At 41.3% G+C, this 22,216-nt stretch overlaps 1 protein-coding gene across 11 annotated transcripts in view; it reads right to left on the bottom strand.

The window, feature by feature from the left end:
* The window catches only part of nrxn1b (neurexin 1b), a gene marked incomplete at its 3' end in the record, with an annotated part of 139,744 nt that overhangs the window by 33,885 nt on the left and 83,643 nt on the right, over window positions 1-22,216 (bottom strand). For all 11 annotated transcript variants that reach the window (XM_079855489.1, XM_079855492.1, XM_079855495.1 and 8 more), the window contains 3 exons: window positions 18,847-19,037; window positions 18,432-18,605; window positions 13,644-13,763 (listed from right to left, as the gene is read on the bottom strand). In XM_079855489.1, coding sequence (XP_079711615.1) covers window positions 13,644-13,763; window positions 18,432-18,605; window positions 18,847-19,037 — 485 coding nt within the window. The remainder of the gene's footprint in view (window positions 1-13,643; window positions 13,764-18,431; window positions 18,606-18,846; window positions 19,038-22,216) is intronic.

Below are 22,216 nucleotides of genomic sequence, written 5' to 3'. Positions count from 1 at the left end.
CTCTCGCATCACTTCTCAGTGACTTTTAAAGAAGAAACTCATGACACCATGAACATGCCCTGCTCAGAAGGATCGGGAAAACGCTGTTACGAGTTACGAGGTGATAATATGATGTGAATCGTACAAAAATGAACAATTATTAGAAAAAAGCATTAAGGTCCACCCCTAAACATGCCCATCACTGGTGTTGTAGCAGACTGAGATTGTGCGAATTCATACAAATTACCCAGACTGCAACATAGTGTCGGCCCAGATCCGGCCCTCATCTTGTACGTTTTGAATTCACATGTACCAGATGTGGCCCTGAAACTCTGAATCTCTTTATAAGATTTGATGCCACTAACCTGGGAACATTTGGCAAATCCTGTGATTATTATAAAGCACATGAAAACCAACAGTAGGTCAATCTTGGCATCCAGGGTTTTACATTAACACCCGCCAAAAGCGTGTGTATTTCAGCAGTGGCGTGTAAACGCAGTTACTCCTGCAAGCCACTTAATATAATGTACATATAATACACATTTTTCAATTGTAGTCTTTTAAAAGGGCATCTGAAATAATAAACTAAGTGCAATCTGGTGTTGTCAACAATAGAGATTTTTCTATACATAACGATACATATCTGAAACTCTTCCGCAGGATACACAATACCTGCTGCTCTTTCTCTCTCTCTGATCTCTCCGACAGCGAGTTACACACAAACCCTTTACTCAATCCCTTCACTCGCTCATTTCATTCGCTCCGGATGAATATTGTTGCTATTACAGGTCTTGAATTTCCACGTGGGATTGTGAATATTGAGCATAATTTTCTCATTCCCGCAGATTTTGTGCTCATACCCAAAGTGTGGCACATAAAGACAAGTCTATTGGCTATATAAAACAGTATAACGGATCCGTGCGTCAGGTCTTAAAGTGACCGCAGCATAATATACCTGCTGCAAAATTATGAGATAATATTAAAAATATCTTTATGGCAGTTTTTCCCTATGGTATCGATGTCAAAACTGTGTCCAGTGAAAATGCTGAGTGGCTAGTAACTTTGCAAAACCACTAGCCACAGTCACTGGTGAGCAAAAGAGTTAATGTTAAGCCCTGTAATGGCGTCATATCAAGGAAAACATTTTTTTTTTCTTTTAATTATTTTATTTAAATTTAAATTGAATGAATTGAGTTTAATGTACTAGTATGTAGACATACTCTAACAGAATCAGAATGCAAACTTCTTCCCTTGTCCACATATGGCAGAATGCTTCACATCTGACTCTGAAGAGTTTAACTCGAACCCTGATCAAACTCACATAGGTCTACCTGTAATCTTCTAGTAACTCAAGACCCTGATTAACTTAGTGAATTTGAAAAACAAGATCATCCATTGAAACCTAGCTGCAAAAATTATTATTAAATTGTCATTCAGTCTCCATTCACACATCAGTGTTGATCCAGGATTCAACAACTTGACCCAACCTAATGAATGACAGTGTGAACTACTGTTGCAAGAAAAGGTTTGGGAACCTTATAAAATTAAATACTTCTGAGCCACAATTATAGGGTGTGTCTCGGAAATATTGTCAAGTCTTCTGAAGCCAACAATCACAATCACAATCCCTGAATAAAATCAACAACAACAAAAAATGAGAACCACTTTACTACACCAATAATCTTTAACTAAAGACATTGAACACTTATTCAATGTAGTGCAGGCTGGAAAAGTAAGTGAACCTTGCACAAAGTAGAGGATGAATGTTCGACCATTCCTCTTGACAAATTCACAATGCCTTTACCAGCTTAATGCATGTCTAAAATGCATCTTCTAAGGTCCTGTGAAAGTTGATGGGAGAGAGGCATGATTCACACTAATCAATCTCTCTTGAGCAAAACAGATTTGTCAGTAACCAGACATGGTGGGCCAGAAATAAACACATCACACTCAACATCAGAGGAAATATGTAGATTTAGGAGAGATTTAGTTGGCATTTATACTGCTGAAGTCATAAATATTGCTCAGTTTTGGGGGTGTTTTTGACATTTGTATATTTTATCAGTGTTTTCCAGCAGTTGTGAAGGCTTGCAGACATGTGTCGAGGAGACTGGGGGTGGGTGAATCTACACAATCCTATTAGTGTGGATTAGAGCCTGGCTTTCTCATGCACCGCTGCACTGCTCAAGGAGCCGGATTGTGCATCAGCAGAAAAAAGAGCAGTGACATTGCTGACCTTTTTTTTCTTTTCTATTTGCTAATGGATAAGGCTGTCTCACAGAGGATTTATTAGCTTGTAAACCTTTCTAGCGTGTTTTGACATATCCTTCTGAAGGATCCAAACATTGCAAAGCAGTGAAAGCAGAAAGTTTATTTTTAACAGTGTACCTGATCATTTTAATCCGCACATCTCAGCACCAGTTGTTTTATGCATCTGTCACAGTGACTGGTTTTACTTGTTTACCAATATAGTGATTATTTCCAGTTACACAATCAAAGCTCTTCACTCCCGTCTACATGCAATTTTCATTATTCTGATTATTCTCTATGATATGTGGTTGTTTTTATTGCCATTATTGCCATATGCACAGCACAGATGATGAACTCATACAGTAAGTGTGTTACTGGACACTGTTTTAATCAGGTGTAAAACACATTTCTATGGGAGTATTTTTAGTTGACAAGCCTAAAAGTGTCTTCATTCTGATGTTTTTGACCATCAATAAACTGCATTATATTTATGTTGTGCAACATTGCCAACATGAACTCAGTTTCTTCAGCAGCCCATAAATCTGATTTCTTCTTCACCGCTACGTTTACGAACCGGTGCATTAAAACGCCATCCGTGTTCGTCACAAACACACACGCCAGAGTGGAACAAACGCCATTAAACTCTTTGCATGCCTGTTTATTGTGATTAAAGTTGGCATTCGTCACATAATTTACGGTGATTATGATAATGAGCGTTCATTAAAGTATTGTGTTTACATCAGGTAAAGTTTAATCACAATACTGCCAACACACAATACACACTAATGAGGGTACGAGAAAATGTAGTCGAAACCGAACACAGAAATGTGCAGCGAAGCACTTCTGTAGCAGAAAGAGTGCACTCAGTGTCTACAAGATAATGGCACTCGTGTGGAAAAATCACTTTAGGTAAACATTTCCTAAGGTAAAACATGTCCTTGGAGGAAAGTTGTGACACTTCATCATTTATTTATTAGTTCTGTTGTAGTATGCATTACTTAATTAGTGTTGACTGTTCTGGGATATAACAATCGGAAGTGCTTCAAGACCAGACGTGCACAGTGGACTTTTGTTATTGTTTTGGTCCTCGAAAGGGTCTATGATGGGAACTGTTTTATGAATGAGTGTTGCTCTGCTGAGCCAAATCAGCACAACCAGAAATAGTATTTGCTTTGTACGTGTAATGACACAACATACAGGTTTTTATGTTCTCACAAAAAGCAGTATGGTTTCAGTGTATTAACAGCACAGAGTTTATTATTCTTGGAGATCACTTCATGAAAGAATCCCACAAATGAGATACTGTACAAAATTGCTCTGGATTGTATTGATTTTTTGAAAATCAAAAAGAAGCCACAAGGTTTCTAAGATGTTTATGTTTAGGGGATGGACGGGTTAGAGGATAGAAAATATGATTAGCTCAGTATAAAAACCATTATGTGAAACAGACTCCAGTGGAGTGACTCAATTGTTTTTTCAGCAGGACTGTAAGAACACTTCTGTCCAATCAGCTTACAGCATGTCTAATCCCCCCCGACTCCCAGGTACACAACAGAGATGTGTGCGAGTATCAGTCTGTGTAAACGGGCAAATTTACACACGCGCATTCTGACTGTCACAATCAAATCATAAATTGGAGTTATAATGCATGAAAACATCTTCCCAGCAGACATCTCAAAACTAATGGTACAGCACATACTGAACTGCATGTATAATATGTCCATAATTAATGTGGCAAACTATAGGGAACGTCACACCTTGACTAAAAATCCCTTTGACACCAGCAAACATAGCTCAGAATTTAATTTTGAGAAAAGCTCTAGCATCATGTGTTCATGAGGCCAGTAAGTTTAATATTTTGCTATTTAATGCAACAGTCTAAGTTCTTTTTGCTTCCACTGTAAGAGAAGTCAAAACATCAAAACACAGCTCAAATACTCCTATAACTGATTTCCATCTAAGCCTGTGAGACTCTATAAATATGCTATAATCCGATCCAGAGAGAAATGTGCTGATGCAGATGCTGAGAGATGAGGCTAATCTCAATGAGATCAAGGGTGGAAGATGCTGAATGATGCTGAAACAAATATAGCACTGCAAATGCCCTTCCAATGGATTTGAGTTTCAGCACACTGCATTGTGTTTGTGATTTATAATGCTTTACTGCTACCCACCATGTCCTGCCCGTAGAGACCCAGGTGATCTGTTAATAGTGAGAGGCTGGTTCTTGCCTCCATGGCTGATGTGTGTGTGATGTGTCCTGGTGAGTGTGTCTGATGTCGCTGCGATGCCCAGTGAGAGAGCTGTGAGGTACAGGGTGAGGCAGGTAGCGCACGCCAGACCCCGGATAAGAGTTTCTGAGAAGGGCTGCCAGTCCACCAGCCTCCAGCCACCCAACATCTTCCCCGAACGAGAGAATGCAAAGACACACGGGCTCTTCAGCGCACCTGCCTGCCCATACTCCTCACTTACACACACCTTCTTAAAGAAGAAGCACCCAATCACCCAATCCTTGTCTCTTTGTCCTCGTGGTTTAATCTTAAATCCGTTTAATATAAAATCCAACTTTCGATAAAGCAAGAAAGAGTGTTTTCAACCATGGACCATAAGATCAGAATAAGCAAATTCCAGACACTAGTTATTCCATGTAGCCAGACATCACGAAAATGACTTAAAATCCTGGGGAAAACTGGCAGATATCAACACACGCAAGGCATCAGGCAATTTCTGAATTCGAAGGCATTTTCTGAAATCAGTATTTCTGCTGTTTTTCGTCTGAATGTTGTCTTCAGGAGGAGAAATCCCCAGAAATCCATCCACAGCTGGCTGAGAGCCTCCAACAGATGGTGAGAGCTTCATTTACACTCTTTCCTGAGTACAACGTTAACTGTTCTCCATGGAGAGAGAGTGTGTGTGAGAGAGAGAGAGATCTCCCCACACACCTGCGCAAGCTGCGTTTCCAGCCACAAGACATCCACAGAGCAGCTCCAGAGCGCGCACGCGAGAGAGAGAGAGAGAGAGAGAGAGAGAGAGCGATCAGTCGGAGAAAAAAAAGAAGGAGGAAGAGAAGAAAAGAGAGGGAGGGGGAGCTCTAGCAGTGAAATCAGGGCGCGAGAGCACTGCAAATGTTCAGCAACACAGAGCAACTCAAGTCAGAGAGCAGTGCAGAGAAACACACTGCACAGATGGAGAAATTGGGATGTGTGCTTTGTTTTTTTCTTCTGTGATTGAAACCATAAATATCTGCAATATCTAAACATTATTTTATCTTTCCATGTCTGGATTCATCCCTCTGTCTTCCTGGAAGTAGAGCAAGGATTTTCTGTGGAGGCACTTCTTGCTCGCACCAACTTGAAAGTTGACTGCCATATGTCATTTATGTCTCCAGATGCTCCATCTGCTGCCCAACACCAGATGACGTCAGTAGCAGAAGAGCACCCTGCATCTGCACTGCACATAAAGAGCCGTCTGTGCAGGACTTGGCCCTCGACCGTCGTCCTTTGGGAGGAAGTTGCTCTTTCAACCACCACAGAAAAGAAGCACACAGAGAAAAGAGCTGATAAATGTGTATCTGTGTGCAAGCATGTGTCCCTGTGCAGATGTGACTGGTGCTGATGAAAGCAAAGCTCATAGTTGCAGTTATTATGTATGTATGTATGTATGTATTCGGGATAGTTCAACCAAAAATAAAAAAAGTGTCATCGTTTACTCCCCCTCATGTCGTTCCAAACCAGTAAGACTTTTGTTCATCTTCAGAACACAAATATCACTTTGACACTTCAAAGAGTTCGTAAAGATATCATAAAACTAATCTGTATAAATTGAGTGGTTAAGTACAAAATTTCTTTAGAGACACGAATGCTTTATATGATGAAACAATTCAATTTAGGCATTTTTTCATATATTAACACTGATCAGCATATTAACATGTATCAACATAAACAGAAGCTAAACCACACATGTTTGGCATGCGAAAATGAACCTCATTGGTTCTTGCTGAAGCTCAAATGTGCTGAGTAACACGAGAATGAACCTCATTGGTTCTTGCTGAAGCTCAAACGTGCTGCGTAACACGAGAATGAACCTCATTGGTTCTTGCTGAAGCTCAAACGTGCTGCGTAACACGAGAATGAACCTCATTGGTTCTTGCAGAAGCTCAAATGTGCTGAGTAACACGAGAATGAACCTCATTGGTTCTTGCTGAAGCTCAAACGTGCTGCGTAACACGAGAATGAACCTCATTGGTTCTTGCTGAAGCTCAAACGTGCTGCGTAACACGAGAATGAACCTCATTGGTTCTTGCTGAAGCTCAAACGTGCTGCGTAACACGAGAATTAACCTCATTGGTTCTTTCTGAAGTTCAAACGTGCTGCGTAACACGGGAATGAACCTCATTGGTTCTTGTTGAAGCTCAAACGTGCTGCGTAACACGAGAATGAACCTCATTGGTTCTTGCTGAAGCTCAAACGTGCTGCGTAACACGAGAATGAACCTCATTGGTTCTTGCTGAAGCTCAAACGTGCTGCGTAACACGAGAATGAACCTCATTGGTTCTTGCAGAAGCTCAAATGTGCTGAGTAACACGAGAATGAACCTCATTGGTTCTTGCTGAAGCTCAAACGTGCTGCGTAACACGAGAATGAACCTCATTGGTTCTTGCTGAAGCTCAAACGTGCTGCGTAACACGAGAATGAACCTCATTGGTTCTTGCTGAAGCTCAAACGTGCTGCGTAACACGAGAATTAACCTCATTGGTTCTTTCTGAAGTTCAAACGTGCTGCGTAACACGGGAATGAACCTCATTGGTTCTTGTTGAAGCTCAAACGTGCTGCGTAACATGAGAATGAAGCTCATTGGTTCTTGCTGAAGCTCAAACGTGCTGCGTAACATGAGAATGAAGCTCATTGGTTCTTGCAAAAGCTCAAACGTGCTGCGTAACACGAGAATGAACCTCATTGGTTCTTGCTGAAGCTCAAATGTGCTGAGTAACACGAGAATGAACCTCATTGGTTCTTGCTGAAGCTCAAATGTGCTGCGTAACACGAGAATGAACCTCATTGGTTCTTGCTGAAGCTCAAACGTGCTGAGTAACACGAGAATGAACCTCATTGGTTCTTGCTGAAGCTCAAACGTGCTGCGTAACACGAGAATGAACCTCATTGGTTCTAGCTGAAGCTCAAACGTGCTGCGTAACACGGGATTGAACCTCATTGGTTCTAGCTGAAGCTCAAACGTGCTGCGTAACACGGGAATGAACCTCATTGGTTCTTGCTGAAGCTCAAATGTGCTGAGTAACACGAGAATGAACCTCATTGGTTCTTGCTGAAGCTCAAATGTGCTGAGTAACACGAGAATGAACCTCATTGGTTCTTGCTGAAGCTCAAACGTGCTGCGTAACACGAGAATGAACCTCATTGGTTCTTGCTGAAGCTCAAACGTGCTGCGTAACACGGGATTGAACCTCATTGGTTCTAGCTGAAGCTCAAACGTGCTGCGTAACACGGGAATGAACCTCATTGGTTCTTGCTGATGCTCAAACGTGCTGCGTAACACGAGAATGAACCTCATTGGTTCTTGCTGAAGCTCAAACGTGCTGCGTAACACGGGAATGAACCTCATTGGTTCTAGCTGAAGCTCCAACGTGCTGCGTAACACGGGAATGAACCTCATTGGTTCTTGCTGAAGCTCAAACGTGCTGCGTAACACAAGAATGAACCTCATTGGTTCTTGCTGAAGCTCAAACGTGCTGCGTAACACGAGAATGAACCTCATTGGTTCTTGCTGAAGCTCAAACGTGCTGCGTAACACGGGATTGAACCTCATTGGTTCTTGCTGAAGCTCAAACGTGCTGCGTAACACGGGATTGAACCTCATTGGTTCTTGCTGAAGCTCAAACGTGCTGCGTAACACGGGATTGAAGCAAATTGGTTCTGCTGAAGCTCAAACGTGCTGCGTAACACAAGAATGAACCTCATTGGTTCTAGCTGAAGCTCAAACGTGCTGCGTAACACGAGAATGAACCTCATTGGTTCTTGCTGAAGCTCAAACGTGCTGCGTAACACGGGATTGAACCTCATTGGTTCTAGCTGAAGCTCAAACGTGCTGCGTAACACGGGATTGAAGCAAATTGGTTCTGCTGAAGCTCAAACGTGCTGCGTAACACGAGAATGAACCTCATTGGTTCTTGCTGAAGCTCAAATGTGCTGCGTAACACGAGAATGAACCTCATTGGTTCTTGCTGAAGCTCAAACGTGCTGCGTAACACGGGATTGAACCTCATTGGTTCTTGCTGAAGCTCAAACGTGCTGCGTAACACGGGATTGAAGCAAATTGGTTCTGCTGAAGCTCAAACGTGCTGCGTAACACGAGAATGAACCTCATTGGTTCTTGCTGAAGCTCAAACGTGCTGCGTAACACGGGATTGAACCTCATTGGTTCTTGCTGAAGCTCAAACGTGCAGCGTAACACGGGATTGAACCTCATTGGTTCTTGCTGAAGCTCAAACGTGCTGCGTAACACGGGATTGAAGCAAATTGGTTCTGCTGAAGCTCAAACGTGCTGCGTAACACAAGAATGAACCTCATTGGTTCTAGCTGAAGCTCAAACGTGCTGCGTAACACGAGAATGAACCTCATTGGTTCTTGCTGAAGCTCAAACGTGCTGCGTAACACGGGATTGAACCTCATTGGTTCTAGCTGAAGCTCAAACGTGCTGCGTAACACGGGATTGAAGCAAATTGGTTCTGCTGAAGCTCAAACGTGCTGCGTAACACGAGAATGAACCTCATTGGTTCTTGCTGAAGCTCAAACGTGCTGCGTAACACGAGAATGAACCTCATTGGTTCTTGCTGAAGCTCAAACGTGCTGCGTAACACGGGATTGAACCTCATTGGTTCTAGCTGAAGCTCAAACGTGCTGCGTAACACGGGAATGAACCTCATTGGTTCTAGCTGAAGCTCAAACGTGCTGCGTAACACGAGAATGAACCTCATTGGTTCTTGCTGAAGCTCAAACGTGCTGCGTAACACGAGAATGAACCTCATTGGTTCTTGCTGAAGCTCAAACGTGCTGCGTAACACGGGATTGAACCTCATTGGTTCTAGCTGAAGCTCAAACGTGCTGCGTAACACGGGATTGAAGCAAATTGGTTCTGCTGAAGCTCAAACGTGCTGCGTAACACAAGAATGAACCTCATTGGTTCTTGCTGAAGCTCAAACGTGCTGCGTAACACGAAAATGAACCTCATTGGTTCTAGCTGAAGCTCAAACGTGCTGCGTAACACGAGAATGAACCTCATTGGTTCTAGCAGAAGCTCAAACGTGCTGCGTAACACGGGATTGAAGCAAATTGGTTCTGCTGAAGCTCAAACGTGCTGCGTAACACGAGAATGAACCTCATTGGTTCTTGCAGAAGCTCAAACGTGCTGCGTAACACGAGAATGAACCTCATTGGTTCTTGCAGAAGCTCAAACGTGCTGCGTAACACGAAAATGAACCTCATTGGTTCTAGCTGAAGCTCAAACGTGCTGCGTAACACGAGAATGAACCTCATTGGTTCTGCTGAAGCTCAAACGTGCTGCGTAACACGAGAATGATCCTCATTGGTTCTTGCTGAAGCTCAAACGTGCTGCGTAACACTAGAATGAACCTCATTGGTTCTTGCAGAAGCTCAAACGTGCTGCGTAACACGAGAATGAACCTCATTGGTTCTTGCAGAAGCTCAAACGTGCTGCGTAACACGGGAATGAACCTCATTGGTTCTTGCAGAAGCTCAAACGTGCTGCGTAACACGGGAATGAACCTCATTGGTTCCTGCAGAAGCTCAAACGTGCTGCGTAACACGAGAATGAACCTCATTGGTTCTTGCTGAAGCTCAAATGTGCTGAGTAACACGAGAATGAACCTCATTGGTTCTTGCTGAAGCTCAAATGTGCTGAGTAACACGAGAATGAACCTCATTGGTTCCTGCAGAAGCTCAAACGTGCTGCGTAACACGAGAATGAACCTCATTGGTTCTTGCTGAAGCTCAAATGTGCTGAGTAACACGAGAATGAACCTCATTGGTTCCTGCAGAAGCTCAAACGTGCTGCGTAACACGGGAATGAACCTCATTGGTTCCTGCAGAAGCTCAAACGTGCTGCGTAACACGAGAATGAACCTCATTGGTTCTTGCTGAAGCTCAAATGTGCTGAGTAACACGAGAATGAACCTCATTGGTTCTTGCTGAAGCTCAAATGTGCTGAGTAACACGAGAATGAACCTCATTGGTTCCTGCAGAAGCTCAAACGTGCTGCGTAACACGAGAATGAACCTCATTGGTTCTTGCTGAAGCTCAAACGTGCTGTGTAACACGAGAATGAACCTCATTGGTTCTTGCAGAAGCTCAAACGTGCTGCGTAACACGAGAATGAACCTCATTGGTTCTGCTGAAGCTCAAACGTGCTGTGTAACACGAGAATGAACCTCATTGGTTCTTGCAGAAGCTCAAACGTGCTGCGTAACACGGGAATGAACCTCATTGGTTCTAGCAGAAGCTCAAACGTGCTGCGTAACACGGGATTGAAGCAAATTGGTTCTGCTGAAGCTCAAACGTGCTGCGTAACACGAGAATGAACCTCATTGGTTCTTGCTGAAGCTCAAATGTGCTGCATAACACGGGAATGAACCTCATTGGTTCTTGCTGAAGCTCAAACGTGCTGCGTAACACGAGAATGATCCTCATTGGTTCTTGCTGAAGCTCAAACGTGCTGCGTAACATGAGAATGATCCTCATTGGTTCTTGCTGAAGCTCAAACGTGCTGCGTAACACGGGATTGAAGCAAATTGGTTCTGCTGAAGCTCAAACGTGCTGCGTAACACGAGAATGAACCTCATTGGTTCTTGCTGAAGCTCAAACGTGCTGCGTAACACAAGAATGAACCTCATTGGTTCTTGCGGAAGCTCAAACGTAGATGAACGAAAGTCTTACAGGCTTAGAACGACGTGAGGGTGAGTAAATAATGACAGAATTTTCATTTTTGTGTGAGTTATCCCTCTAAGATTCAATCAAGATACTTCAATCAGATCTAAATTTTATTCCAATCAAGCTCAATCGGACTGATTGAGGTGTTTACTAGTAGGCGTTTCAGTCCGATTGAGCCATCAATCTTATAAACTGATTGTTTGGTTGCATGTAAACATAATGGGCCCTATTTTAACGATCTGAAACGCAAGTATCAAGCGCAAAGCGCAAGTAACTTTGTGGGCGGGTCTCGGGCGCTGTTGCTATTTTCCCGGCGGGATAAATGACTCTTGCGCCAGGCGCAAATCTAAAAGGGGTTGGTCTGAAGTCGCTTCATTAATCATAGGTGTGGTTTGGGCGTAACGTGAAATAAAGCATCATCTCACATTCCCTTTAAGAGCAGGCGCGCTTGTTCCATGGCGGATTGCTATTATAACGGCAGGTTTGCCAGGAGCAGTTCACAGCCGAGGAGACCGACGTTCTCGTCAGGGACATTGGGGATGGAGAAACACACCCAAATTAACTTCGGTTAAACATGCATATGATAATTTGGGTAAATGTGTAAGCTAGATGTATGCTTTTATAATAAACTCTATCTATCTATCTATCTATCTATCTATCTATCTATCTATCGTAATAATGTATGATTTGCAAAAATGAAAACCACTGCTTCTGTGTAGATGAGAGAATCAAAGTGTATGCGCGTTGTGCACACGCTACATTGTTTATGGCCAAGCATGCGCCCTTAAAATAGCATAATGAACAACGCGCAACGCGCCACTGACTTTAGACTAGGTTTTTTCTGGCCAGTGGCGCAATTGTTTTATGGAACAGCAAAATAGCACCAGGGATTGTTTGCGCCGGAACACGCCTCCTCTTTTGCGCTGAACCGCCCAGGGAGTGCAAGTTCATTCCTTAGTTTAGCGACGTGCGTCTGTGGAGGGAAAAGCGCGCTTTGAGCGGGTGCAAAATAGGAATGATACATGCGTCGGTGTACAAAGTCAATTGCGCTGGGTGCAAGATAGGGCCCAGTTAGTGTGAGGGACTTTACAAGGCTTTTCACATTGTGCTTAGCCCCGGTTTATCTTCATTTTAAACACTGCTTATAACCTCGGGTAAGGGAAATTATGAGCAATGTGAAGCATTGGATACACGAAGCAAACATGAAGCAAGGATAACCTAGGATTATTTTTACCCTGGGTTTTAGAAACACCCAGGTTAACTATTTCTAATGTGAAAAGTTCTTATGAAGAATGAAGATTCCCTTCCTGAATGAGAAGAAATATGACGAACATAATTCTCTCTTTTCTGAACACACATCCTTCAGTACAGTTCATAACTACTGAAAGTGATCTAGATCTGCCGCTGATTAGCTGCATTTCCACACAGTTGATGCTCATTTCATGTTTTCATTTCGGGCTACAAGCTGAAATCAACATTTAAGACCATTAAATGAATTTCCTCAGCTCAAAACTGACTTTCAAGCCCCAGAGAGTATATAAACCCTTTGTGCAACTCTAACATGAGGGCTGCAGAAAGACATGCTGTCAGTTTTTCGAGATGGTGTGATTCAGTAAGTGTTGTTTGTGCTTCATGTGAGTGCCCTCAAGTGGTGACAGACAATACAGCAGTGCTTTATCACATTGAGACCAGCAGATAATCCATCTGTCCTGAAGTACAGTGAGTTTAATAAAACCATTTTTAGAAAATAGAAAATAGAAATAGAAAATACTCTAAACTCTAAACAATCACTTACAAACAATATTTGGTATTCTAGTTAATAGTGTGTCTGAAATATAGCAGAAATAAGTTTGTTTATTTTTTTATTTCAGAAACAGCTCATTTGGTTGAGTTTTGTTTTGTGATTTGACTGTGTTTTATGTTTTTGTACTGTGAAATGTTCCATGTGGAATACTTTCAAAAGAATCTCTACAAATGAATTCTTAAATTGTAAATGGATGACATGACAAACTATTATAAACATAATTATGATACTTTTTTACAACTGTGCAAGCAGATTTTTTTTTATCTCAAATTAATTTAAAGCAACGCTATTTGTAATATCTGTTCAATCATTGATTCCATCAAATTAATTTGTCATACCACACTGAATTACTGTAGTAACTTTGCTCTTGCTAGAGTGTCCAGCAGTGAAAACCAAATGGTGATTTGCAGCACAGAACACTTTGTCTACAGCAGCCGCTATATTTGACATGACACGTCACACCAGCTTGCGGCTGTCTACACTGAACATGTCAAAGCGTCCATATGATAGTCCGCAGTCAACTACACAAATATATGGGTGTGGTTCCCTCATCATTATTACCCTGGATATGATTTCAGTGTTACAACACCACATATCGAGCAGGCATCTGTTGTACTTTTTAAAATATGATGCAAAACATTCTCACTTACCATCATTACACAAAGGTCCTCCGTAAGTGGTCATGCTGCAGTCGCAGGTGAAGCCCTCCCACTGCTGGAGACAAACACCCTGGTTACCACAGGAATCCTCCTGACAGGTCGTGCTGGGCCCTACAGGAACACCATCAGAGATCAGGCACCGAAAAACACACTTTTTTTACATTAATCATGTAATTGTCACAAGATGAAGAAGATGAAGACGGATGACAGGATTACAAAACATAAACAAGGTTTTATTAAACTAGAAGGCAGCAGGCGAAACAGCGCGCACTAACACAAAAAAAACAACTGACAACTGAAGCGTGAACAAGGAGGAACTGAAATACACAGTGGTGATGAACTGAATGATGAGCCGCTGAGATTAATGGTATCCATGGCAACAGATGAGTGGCGGGAAACAAAGACAAAGAAACACATGTGACTGATGAATACAAAATAAAAGTCCATGAAAGTGAAACTAATAACAAATGGGTCCAGATATCCCTGACAGTTATACTTTTAAAATTATTACATGATGCTTTGTTATTAACGCATTAACTACTGTACAATAAAACCAAACTTGGTCCCACTTTATACTGAGTGTCTTTAACTGAGTGTACTAACATGTAAATTAATCATTTGATATGCTGCACTTATTGTGTTTTTACATTGTACTTACATTTAAAAACACCTGCATGTGCTAATTCATTTCTGTAATTACGTCTATAAATACACCCATACCACCCATAAACCAACCAAACCTGTCCTAACCATATCCGTATCCTCCTCAATATCAGCACAAGTGTCTTCCAATACAACAGCAACACAATAAGTAAGTTGTACTTAACAAGTATTATCATTTCATGTAAGTACATAGCAGTTAAAGACTAGGGATGCAAAGATATAAAAATTTTAGCCGATATCAATAACCTATAAGTCTTTATATTTGAAAGCCGATAACGATATATTGGCTGATAAATCTACATCCAAATTTTTGTTGATTACAAAACAAAAGTCTCACCATTAAAAGACATGTCCCAAGTTCAGTAGCATAGTAGCATACCAGTGTAAGTTTTAAAATAGATTTTACACTCCTATGGACAACTTTCTGTACCAAAAAAAAAAAAGCTTTTGGCACCGTCATGGCAAACAGTGCACATCTGAAGTGTTTTAGCTAAAGGAAATAATCCATTATTAATAATTCATTATTAATTCATTATTAATTCATCATTAATTCAAATTATGGAATAGTTGCTGTAATGAGTTAAAACAAGCCACGTCTCTTTTTCAGTTTAAAAATATTTACAAGAGAATAACAATGGAAAAATATTCAACAGAATGAAAATTAATTAAATAGGCTTGCTTCTGGTGTGGACAATGGTCCACTAATGTGTTAAATTTATGAACAGATGTTGTCATTAATGTGCTGCATTTATGATTCTAAAGTTAAGGGCAGGCACAATAAGCTTTAGCTTCTGCCTGCACCTGGTCATCTATTGTGTTTTATGTTTCGAATGATTTGTTTGAATGATCTGTAAATGACCAAACCGAAATAAATGAAAAATGAAATGAAAAAAATGAATTATTTATTGGCTTAAAGATATTGGACAAATCTTCTTATTGGACCGATAATGATAACATTAAAAATTAACATACTGTATATCAGCCGATACCGATATGGTGGCTGATATACCATGCATCCCTATTAAAGACACCTAATATAATGTGTGACAAAAATTGTAATAAAAAAAAAAAACAGACTATTTTTAATCTTTTGACAGCCCTTGTTTTTGTTTAATAAAAGGAATATAATACAAAGAGAAAAACATGTTACATGTACATCTTTACCAAAAAGATGTGGTACAGGAATGTTGAAGGAGCATACTGATTTAAGTAAATAAATAAATATAAATACTTAATAAATATTAAGTAAGTGAGTAAATATGCACAGCATAGAGATAAATGATAAGAGACAATATTCATCGGGAAGAATTGTATGTCTCACACAGAGAAAAAGTGTAAAGAAATATGTTATCCTAACTACTCGCTAATCACACCTGTAGTTCAAAGGGTTCATGAACCACACATTTTAAGAGTAGTTTTCAGTGGAGTACAAGTCTTCAGTGCATTTTTAGGGTGTTAGCAGCACAAAATGTTCTGAAAAGTATATCGTTCGGGACACAGACCACTATTTGAGAGATACGTCCTTTAAAGTCCCCCTGTAGTCAATAATTTCATATTTGATCACCAAAATTACATATTTAAATGTTTTTATCCTTGAAAAAAATGTCCTCATGGCTTAAAATATCTTGAATGTAACTCGACACCCTTGCCTCATTTAGTATGCACGGTTCTATGAATATGCAAATGAGCCCCGCCTCCACTCACTCACTCAGCTCAGAGATCCACTGGTTGACGATCACACGTTGATCTGATTGGTTACAAGGTAGTTTGTGACGTCAGAAACACCAGCGATTTCAAAGCGTGTTTTTGAGACTGTCTTTGGTTCACTGCAGTTTTAAGGAGGAAATACTCAGCAATGCTGTCGACTTATGAACTTACACATGGTTTGTCTTAAAGCACATTAAAAACACCACATAGACACATAAACAACATTAAAAGCTGGATTTTCACCACAGGGGGACTTTAATAAGTGCTCTTGAAGCTCTGATTGGCTGATGGCTAGGGCCACGCCTCCAACTTACTATAGCCCAGCCTCCCATTTATACTCAGAGCCTGTTTACACCTGGTCACTTCATGTGACTGATCGGATAGCTATCTGATTTGTCTGATTTGCCTCATCCATCACCAAAAACGCATTGAATCCCGTAATTGGGATCTGTGAATGGTTTTTCCCAGGTTTTGGTCACATCTAACATGCAATCCTGGAATACTGGAATTGCAGCCTTTGGCAGAGAGGATGTTTGGGGCAGAAAGTTCCCATCCAGTCATTTAAGGGTGCATCTGTCTCAAGCAAAACTATGAAGATATGATGGTACTAACTTTTGGCAAACCAGGTAAAAATCTGGTAAAATTTGGCAAACCCAGTTATTATTTATTATTAATAATAATAATAATAACCTTTATTTTATAAAGCGCCTTTAAAAGCAGCTTCTCAAAGCGCTGTACACATAAAAAACAATTGTTAAAAGCAACAGGAAACACATCAACAGGAAAATGCAAGTTTAAAAAAAATATGTCTTAAGTTGACCTTTAAAAATGGCATAAGTCGAAGTATTTCATACTCAAAAACGCTCCTGGTTCCTTGATTCCAGATGGACCAATAAAAAACACACTTGTGCCCTTATGCATGGAGTGCTTCTCAATACCCTAATGAAATCTCACATGAATATCTTAATTCATATTTAACAACATACAGGCATACGGCTCCCTTGTGCGCAACTTCTTCCTCCACCTTTCCTTTCCTTACATGTTGCCCTTGAATCTTAAGAGAGAGTAGCAAGGACGCAAGGAAAGGAAATGAGAATTCATCAATAATGAATTGTGAAACACCCAGATACAGTACAAGGACTGTCCAACAAGGACAAAGCAGCAGCCAAGAAAAAGGTCAATGTGTCATTTATGTAAAATAGGAATGTAATGAAAACAGAATGAAATATGAATGTTGTTATGGAATAACACTGTGTATGTAAAGTAGATTTCATGCAGCAAACTCAGCAGAAATCATTCTATTCATTTAGGAGTGTTTCCGGCAGACACTGAAAACTTCTGCATTTGCATGAGACACAATGAACATCTACAGCATAACAGATACAACCAATCTTCTGACAACAGCAATAATAGTGAGAGTGTAGAATGCTTACTGAGGTAAACTGAGTAAACCATGGGCTGTTTACACAACACCGAACACTTTTTATGCGTTTTGGCCATTCATTTACAGGACAACAGCGTTTTGGTGGCCTGAAAACAAAAACTTTTGAAATGCACGTTTTTGAAAACTAACACCCTTTTCTCTGTGTAAACCACAGAAATGCGAATCTGTGAAAACCGTTACGTCATGCACATGAGTATTACTTGTTTAGTCTATAGGCTTTTTTTAATCTTTTTTTTTTTTTTTTTTACAGATATACAGATATTAACAGTAAGAAATGGGGGGGGGGGGGTGTTACTGTACATACATGAAGGGAGGTATTGGCAAAATGTCACCTGTAGTAAGTCAGTCTTAACAATAGGAACCAACTAAAAGATTTGGAATTTGAACATGTCTGAAATATTAAAAGTCACTTTAATTAATACAAATTATACATTTTAACTGGCTGACATTCCCTTAGGCATTCTGCACCGTGGAAGCGCGACAGAGCATTCTCAGGTATAAATATGCAGCTATAATGCACGTATGTGATTTTGAATTAATATTTCATGTCGATATACAATGGTTACATACTGTTAAAACTTGTGGTATTGATATTATTGTAAGACTGACAACTTTATAGAACAGTGGCAAGGAAAAATAACTTTACAGAGCTCCCTAGTCGGGAGCATTTCCGTTGTGTTGTTGATTTTGTGATGCTGTGGCTTGTTTCTGTTATGTTGTGAACTTATGTTTGCTTTTTGAATTGCGTTGTGTTGTGAACTACTGGGCCACCATACCTAAGGGTTACATTTTGAAGGTCCCCTGTGGACATTCAAGTAATAATGTACCTACATGTCAACTCACTTATCTAGAGTCAGCAGGCCATGGTTGCAAAATAAACCCCTGAGAGGGTGATCAGATCTTGTAGCATCAATAATTATTGCATTATTCCGCATATTACACAGAAAGAAAAAAGATGTTGTCACCTTCACATCCTCTCTCAATCTGTCCAACACAGGCCAGCGCTTCTGACATCAGGTCTGGCAAACGGCCGTTCAGATCCACAGATGCCAAACAGCCTTGAAATCCTTGCTTTGCGTGAACTAACTTGGGTAAATCTTTGTACATCGTCTCGGGAACACCACCAATATAAAGATCACCTGCAGAGAGCCAAAAAAGAGAGGGCATAATGTTCATAATGATCTAGTTAAATATCATATATTGTTAACATCCCTCTCATCCTCTAAACTTTAAAATGAAATCAGTTCACACAGGAACATAATATATTATGCATTTATTATTGTATAAAATTTTATTATTTATATTTTTTAATCGATAAAACCCTTTGTCACAGCGGCTGTATGAATTGACAAGTTACAATAACACTAATGTGAAATCTACCTTTTAAGTCGAGGTTTTTGGCCCCCACAGTGGTCTGGGTGGTGATCTGGGTGTCGATCTTGACAGTGTGCAGGTTATTCGTGTCTCTGGAGATGATGACATTGTGCCACTGGTTGTCATTGAGAGGTTTGTTTGAGTTTCCTTTGATGAGATGAGCACCGTTGCCCAGATCTGAGACGTAATGCAGGTAGCTAAACAAAGATTTAAGATCCGTTATCAGGTGCAAGCTGAATACAGTTTAACAATATGGAAAAGAAAAATCACAAACAAGATTTCTGTAATATCTCGATTGTTTTTCTTAGATAGAGATGTAATTACATTTTGCTGAAGAAAAGTTTTACTCTTGAGATAAAGGGCCCTATTTTAACGATCTGAAACGCAAGTGTCAAAGCGCAATGCGCAAGTAACTTTGTGGGCGGGTCTCGGGCGCTGTTGCTATTTTCCCGGCGGGATAAATGACTCTTGCGCCAGGCGCAAATCTAAAATGGGTTGGTCTGAAGTAGCTTCATTATTCATAGGTGTGGTTTGGGCGTAACGTGAAATAAACCAATCAGAGCGTCATCTCACATTCCCTTTAAGAGCTGGCGCGCTTGTTCTAAAGCGGATTCCTATTATAACGGCGGATTTGCCAGGCGCGCGCCAGGAGCGGTTCACAGCCGAGGAGACCGGCGTTCTCGTCAGGGACGTTGGGGATGGAGAAACCCACCCAAATTAACTTCGGTTAAAAAGGCGTATGATCATTTGGGTAAATGTGTAAGCTAGATGTATGCTTTTATAATAAATAAAATCTATCTATCTATCTATCTATCTATCTATCTATCTATCTATCTATCTATCTATCTATCGTAATAATGTATGATTTGCAAAAATGAAAACTGCTGCTTCTGTGTAGATGAGAGAATCAAAGTGTATGCGCGTTGTGCACACGCTACATTGATTATGGCCAAGCATGCGCCCTTAAAATAGCATTTGAATAACATGCGCAACGCGCCACTGACTTTAAACTATTTTTTCCTGGTTAGTGGCGCAATTGTTTTCTAAACCTGCAAAATAGCATGAAGGAACGTTTGCGCCGGGACACGCCTCCTTTTTTGCGCTGAACCGCCCTGGGGAGCGCAAGTTCATTCCCTAGTTTAGCGACGTGCTTCTGTGGAGGAAAAAACGCGCTTTGCGCGGGTGCAAAATAGGAATGATACATGCGTCATTGTACAAAGTCAATTGCGCTGGGTGCAAGATAGGGCCCTAAGACTCTAAACTGACATGTTTGCTCGAGTCGAGAGTAACAGAAGTAATCTAAATAATCCCTCAAGTTGTCTGCAAATGAAAAGTCAGACATCTCAATAAGAACTTAAATATTTTTAGTCAAATTCTTTCAGGTTTAAATTATTTGAGCTAAGCTTTTACATTTGTAATACACCTTATAAGTCATTATATGGTCTCATGAGTGATTGTGTTTTGGTAATAAGTAATAATTATTACACCTTTAGAAAGTATAATGCATATGCATTACAATCAACCAATTTCGGATGCAACAAGGAATCTGCAAATGTGATTGTTTTGTTTAGTTTTCTGTGTGTTTTAGTTTGGTTCTCCCTGTTTCTGTTTGCCTGTGTTCCTAGTTAGTCTCCATAGTTGTTCATTTAATTCACACACGTTCTGTTTTACGTTGATTACTCACCCTTGTATTTAAATCCCCAGTTTCAATTGTTCAGTTTTCCGATATCATTTATGGTTATGTGTTTGTGTTTCTGTGACTTCTCCAGTGCTTTCCTACATGCTTATTCATCATCGTGCGTTCATTACAGCCACTCATACATGACAGAATATCGCACCAAGAATAGACTATTTTAGCTGTTTTTTTTCTTTACCCCCCGAACACTTGGACTTAACTGCTGTTTAGTCGCTCTGCCTCGAACAAAAGGTCCATTCACTCGAGGACCACACAAGGGACTTTTTAGATTTGGCATGGCTAACCCACTATGCGGACTGTGGAACGTTCACCTCAGGTGTGCCTCACAGAGCGAGTGGTCCACAGGGGGATTTCGTCACATTTGTGCAGTGGGTGCTGGTGAATAACAGATCTCCATCTGCCCCACTCCGGACCCAGAGCCCAGCCAGCCACTGCCCACACACTACACGGAGCTAACGCCAGAGCCACCACAGACTGAGACCAGAGCCTGCTGTGATGCACAAGCCAGTAAAGAGGACTGAGACAACCACCGCCCTGGAGCCCGACCCAAAGGAAAACTCTGACCAGGTGGGAGTGTATTGGAGTACGAGATCATAGAATGGAGCCCCGCCCACACTCCTGATTCTGAGGGTGAGCTGCATATGGCCTCTGGGAATTATTACGAGAAATTAGAGGGGGGTGTTTCCCTGTGTCTCCCATCCCCGCTGTTCCTGCCCAGCTCCAAGTCTCCTGCGTCTCCGCTGGTCCCGCACAGAGATCCCACCCAACCTCCCTCTCCCACCTTCCCTTCCAATGACTGCCAGTTCCTCGGCCCCGACTCTGCTGTTTGCCTTCAGTCCCTCGGCTCCTCCTCTGTTTGTTCCACTCTGCTCCACAGATCTGCCTCGGGCTTTCCAGTCTCCAGCTCCACATCAGCACAAGGATCCCCTGTTTCCGCCTCCAGCCGCAGAGCCCATCATTCCACCTCTGCTCAGTGACCAGTCGGCTCCACCTTGACTCACCCCTCCCTCTGCTCCACCTAGGATCATCAGCCTTCCGGCTCCACCTTGGTCAGACGTTGTTCTACCTACGCCAAGGACTTCCGGGTCTTCAGCTGCACTTCGACACTCCACCCATTTGGCTTAGTCAGACTCTGCCTTCCCCCCGGCTCCACCTAATTACTCAAAATCCCATCGGCTTCGCCTCAGTCCTCTGGCACCCTGACTCCACCTCGGATGCTCATCGCTGCTGCCTGAGCCTTCAGCGTTGCTCGGTCCCATCAGCTCTTGGCTCACGGCTCCTCCCTCCATCGACTCCACTATGGGCCATCATCCTGGCTGTGGTCTGGGTCCCAGCTTGGCTCCTCCTGATTCTGACTTCTCTAGCACTCTCCTGCATGTTAGTTTGTTAAATAAAGACGGTTTCTGTTTATTCATTGTTGTGCATTGATAACAGCCACTCATACGTGACACTTTAAGTGTTATCATATTTTTGTATACACTGTCAGCTCAATATCTCTATCTCAATGTTTCCTGACCTATTGAAGGGCAAACCTCTGAGAAATAACATCACTGGTTAGGGATGAATATTTTCAATTCGGATAGCACCTCGACTGTCAATAATATGGATGATTTTAAAGATCTAAATATAAATAGGTCTAATATAATTAAAAAAAATAATAATAGGAAAATTCCACACTAA

Source organism: Squalius cephalus (genome assembly GCF_949319135.1).
Source record: "Squalius cephalus genome assembly, chromosome: 21".
Lineage (NCBI taxonomy): Eukaryota > Metazoa > Chordata > Actinopteri > Cypriniformes > Leuciscidae > Squalius > Squalius cephalus.
Note: the sequence above shows the minus strand (reverse complement) of the source record. Positions and strands in the feature narration are given on the sequence as shown.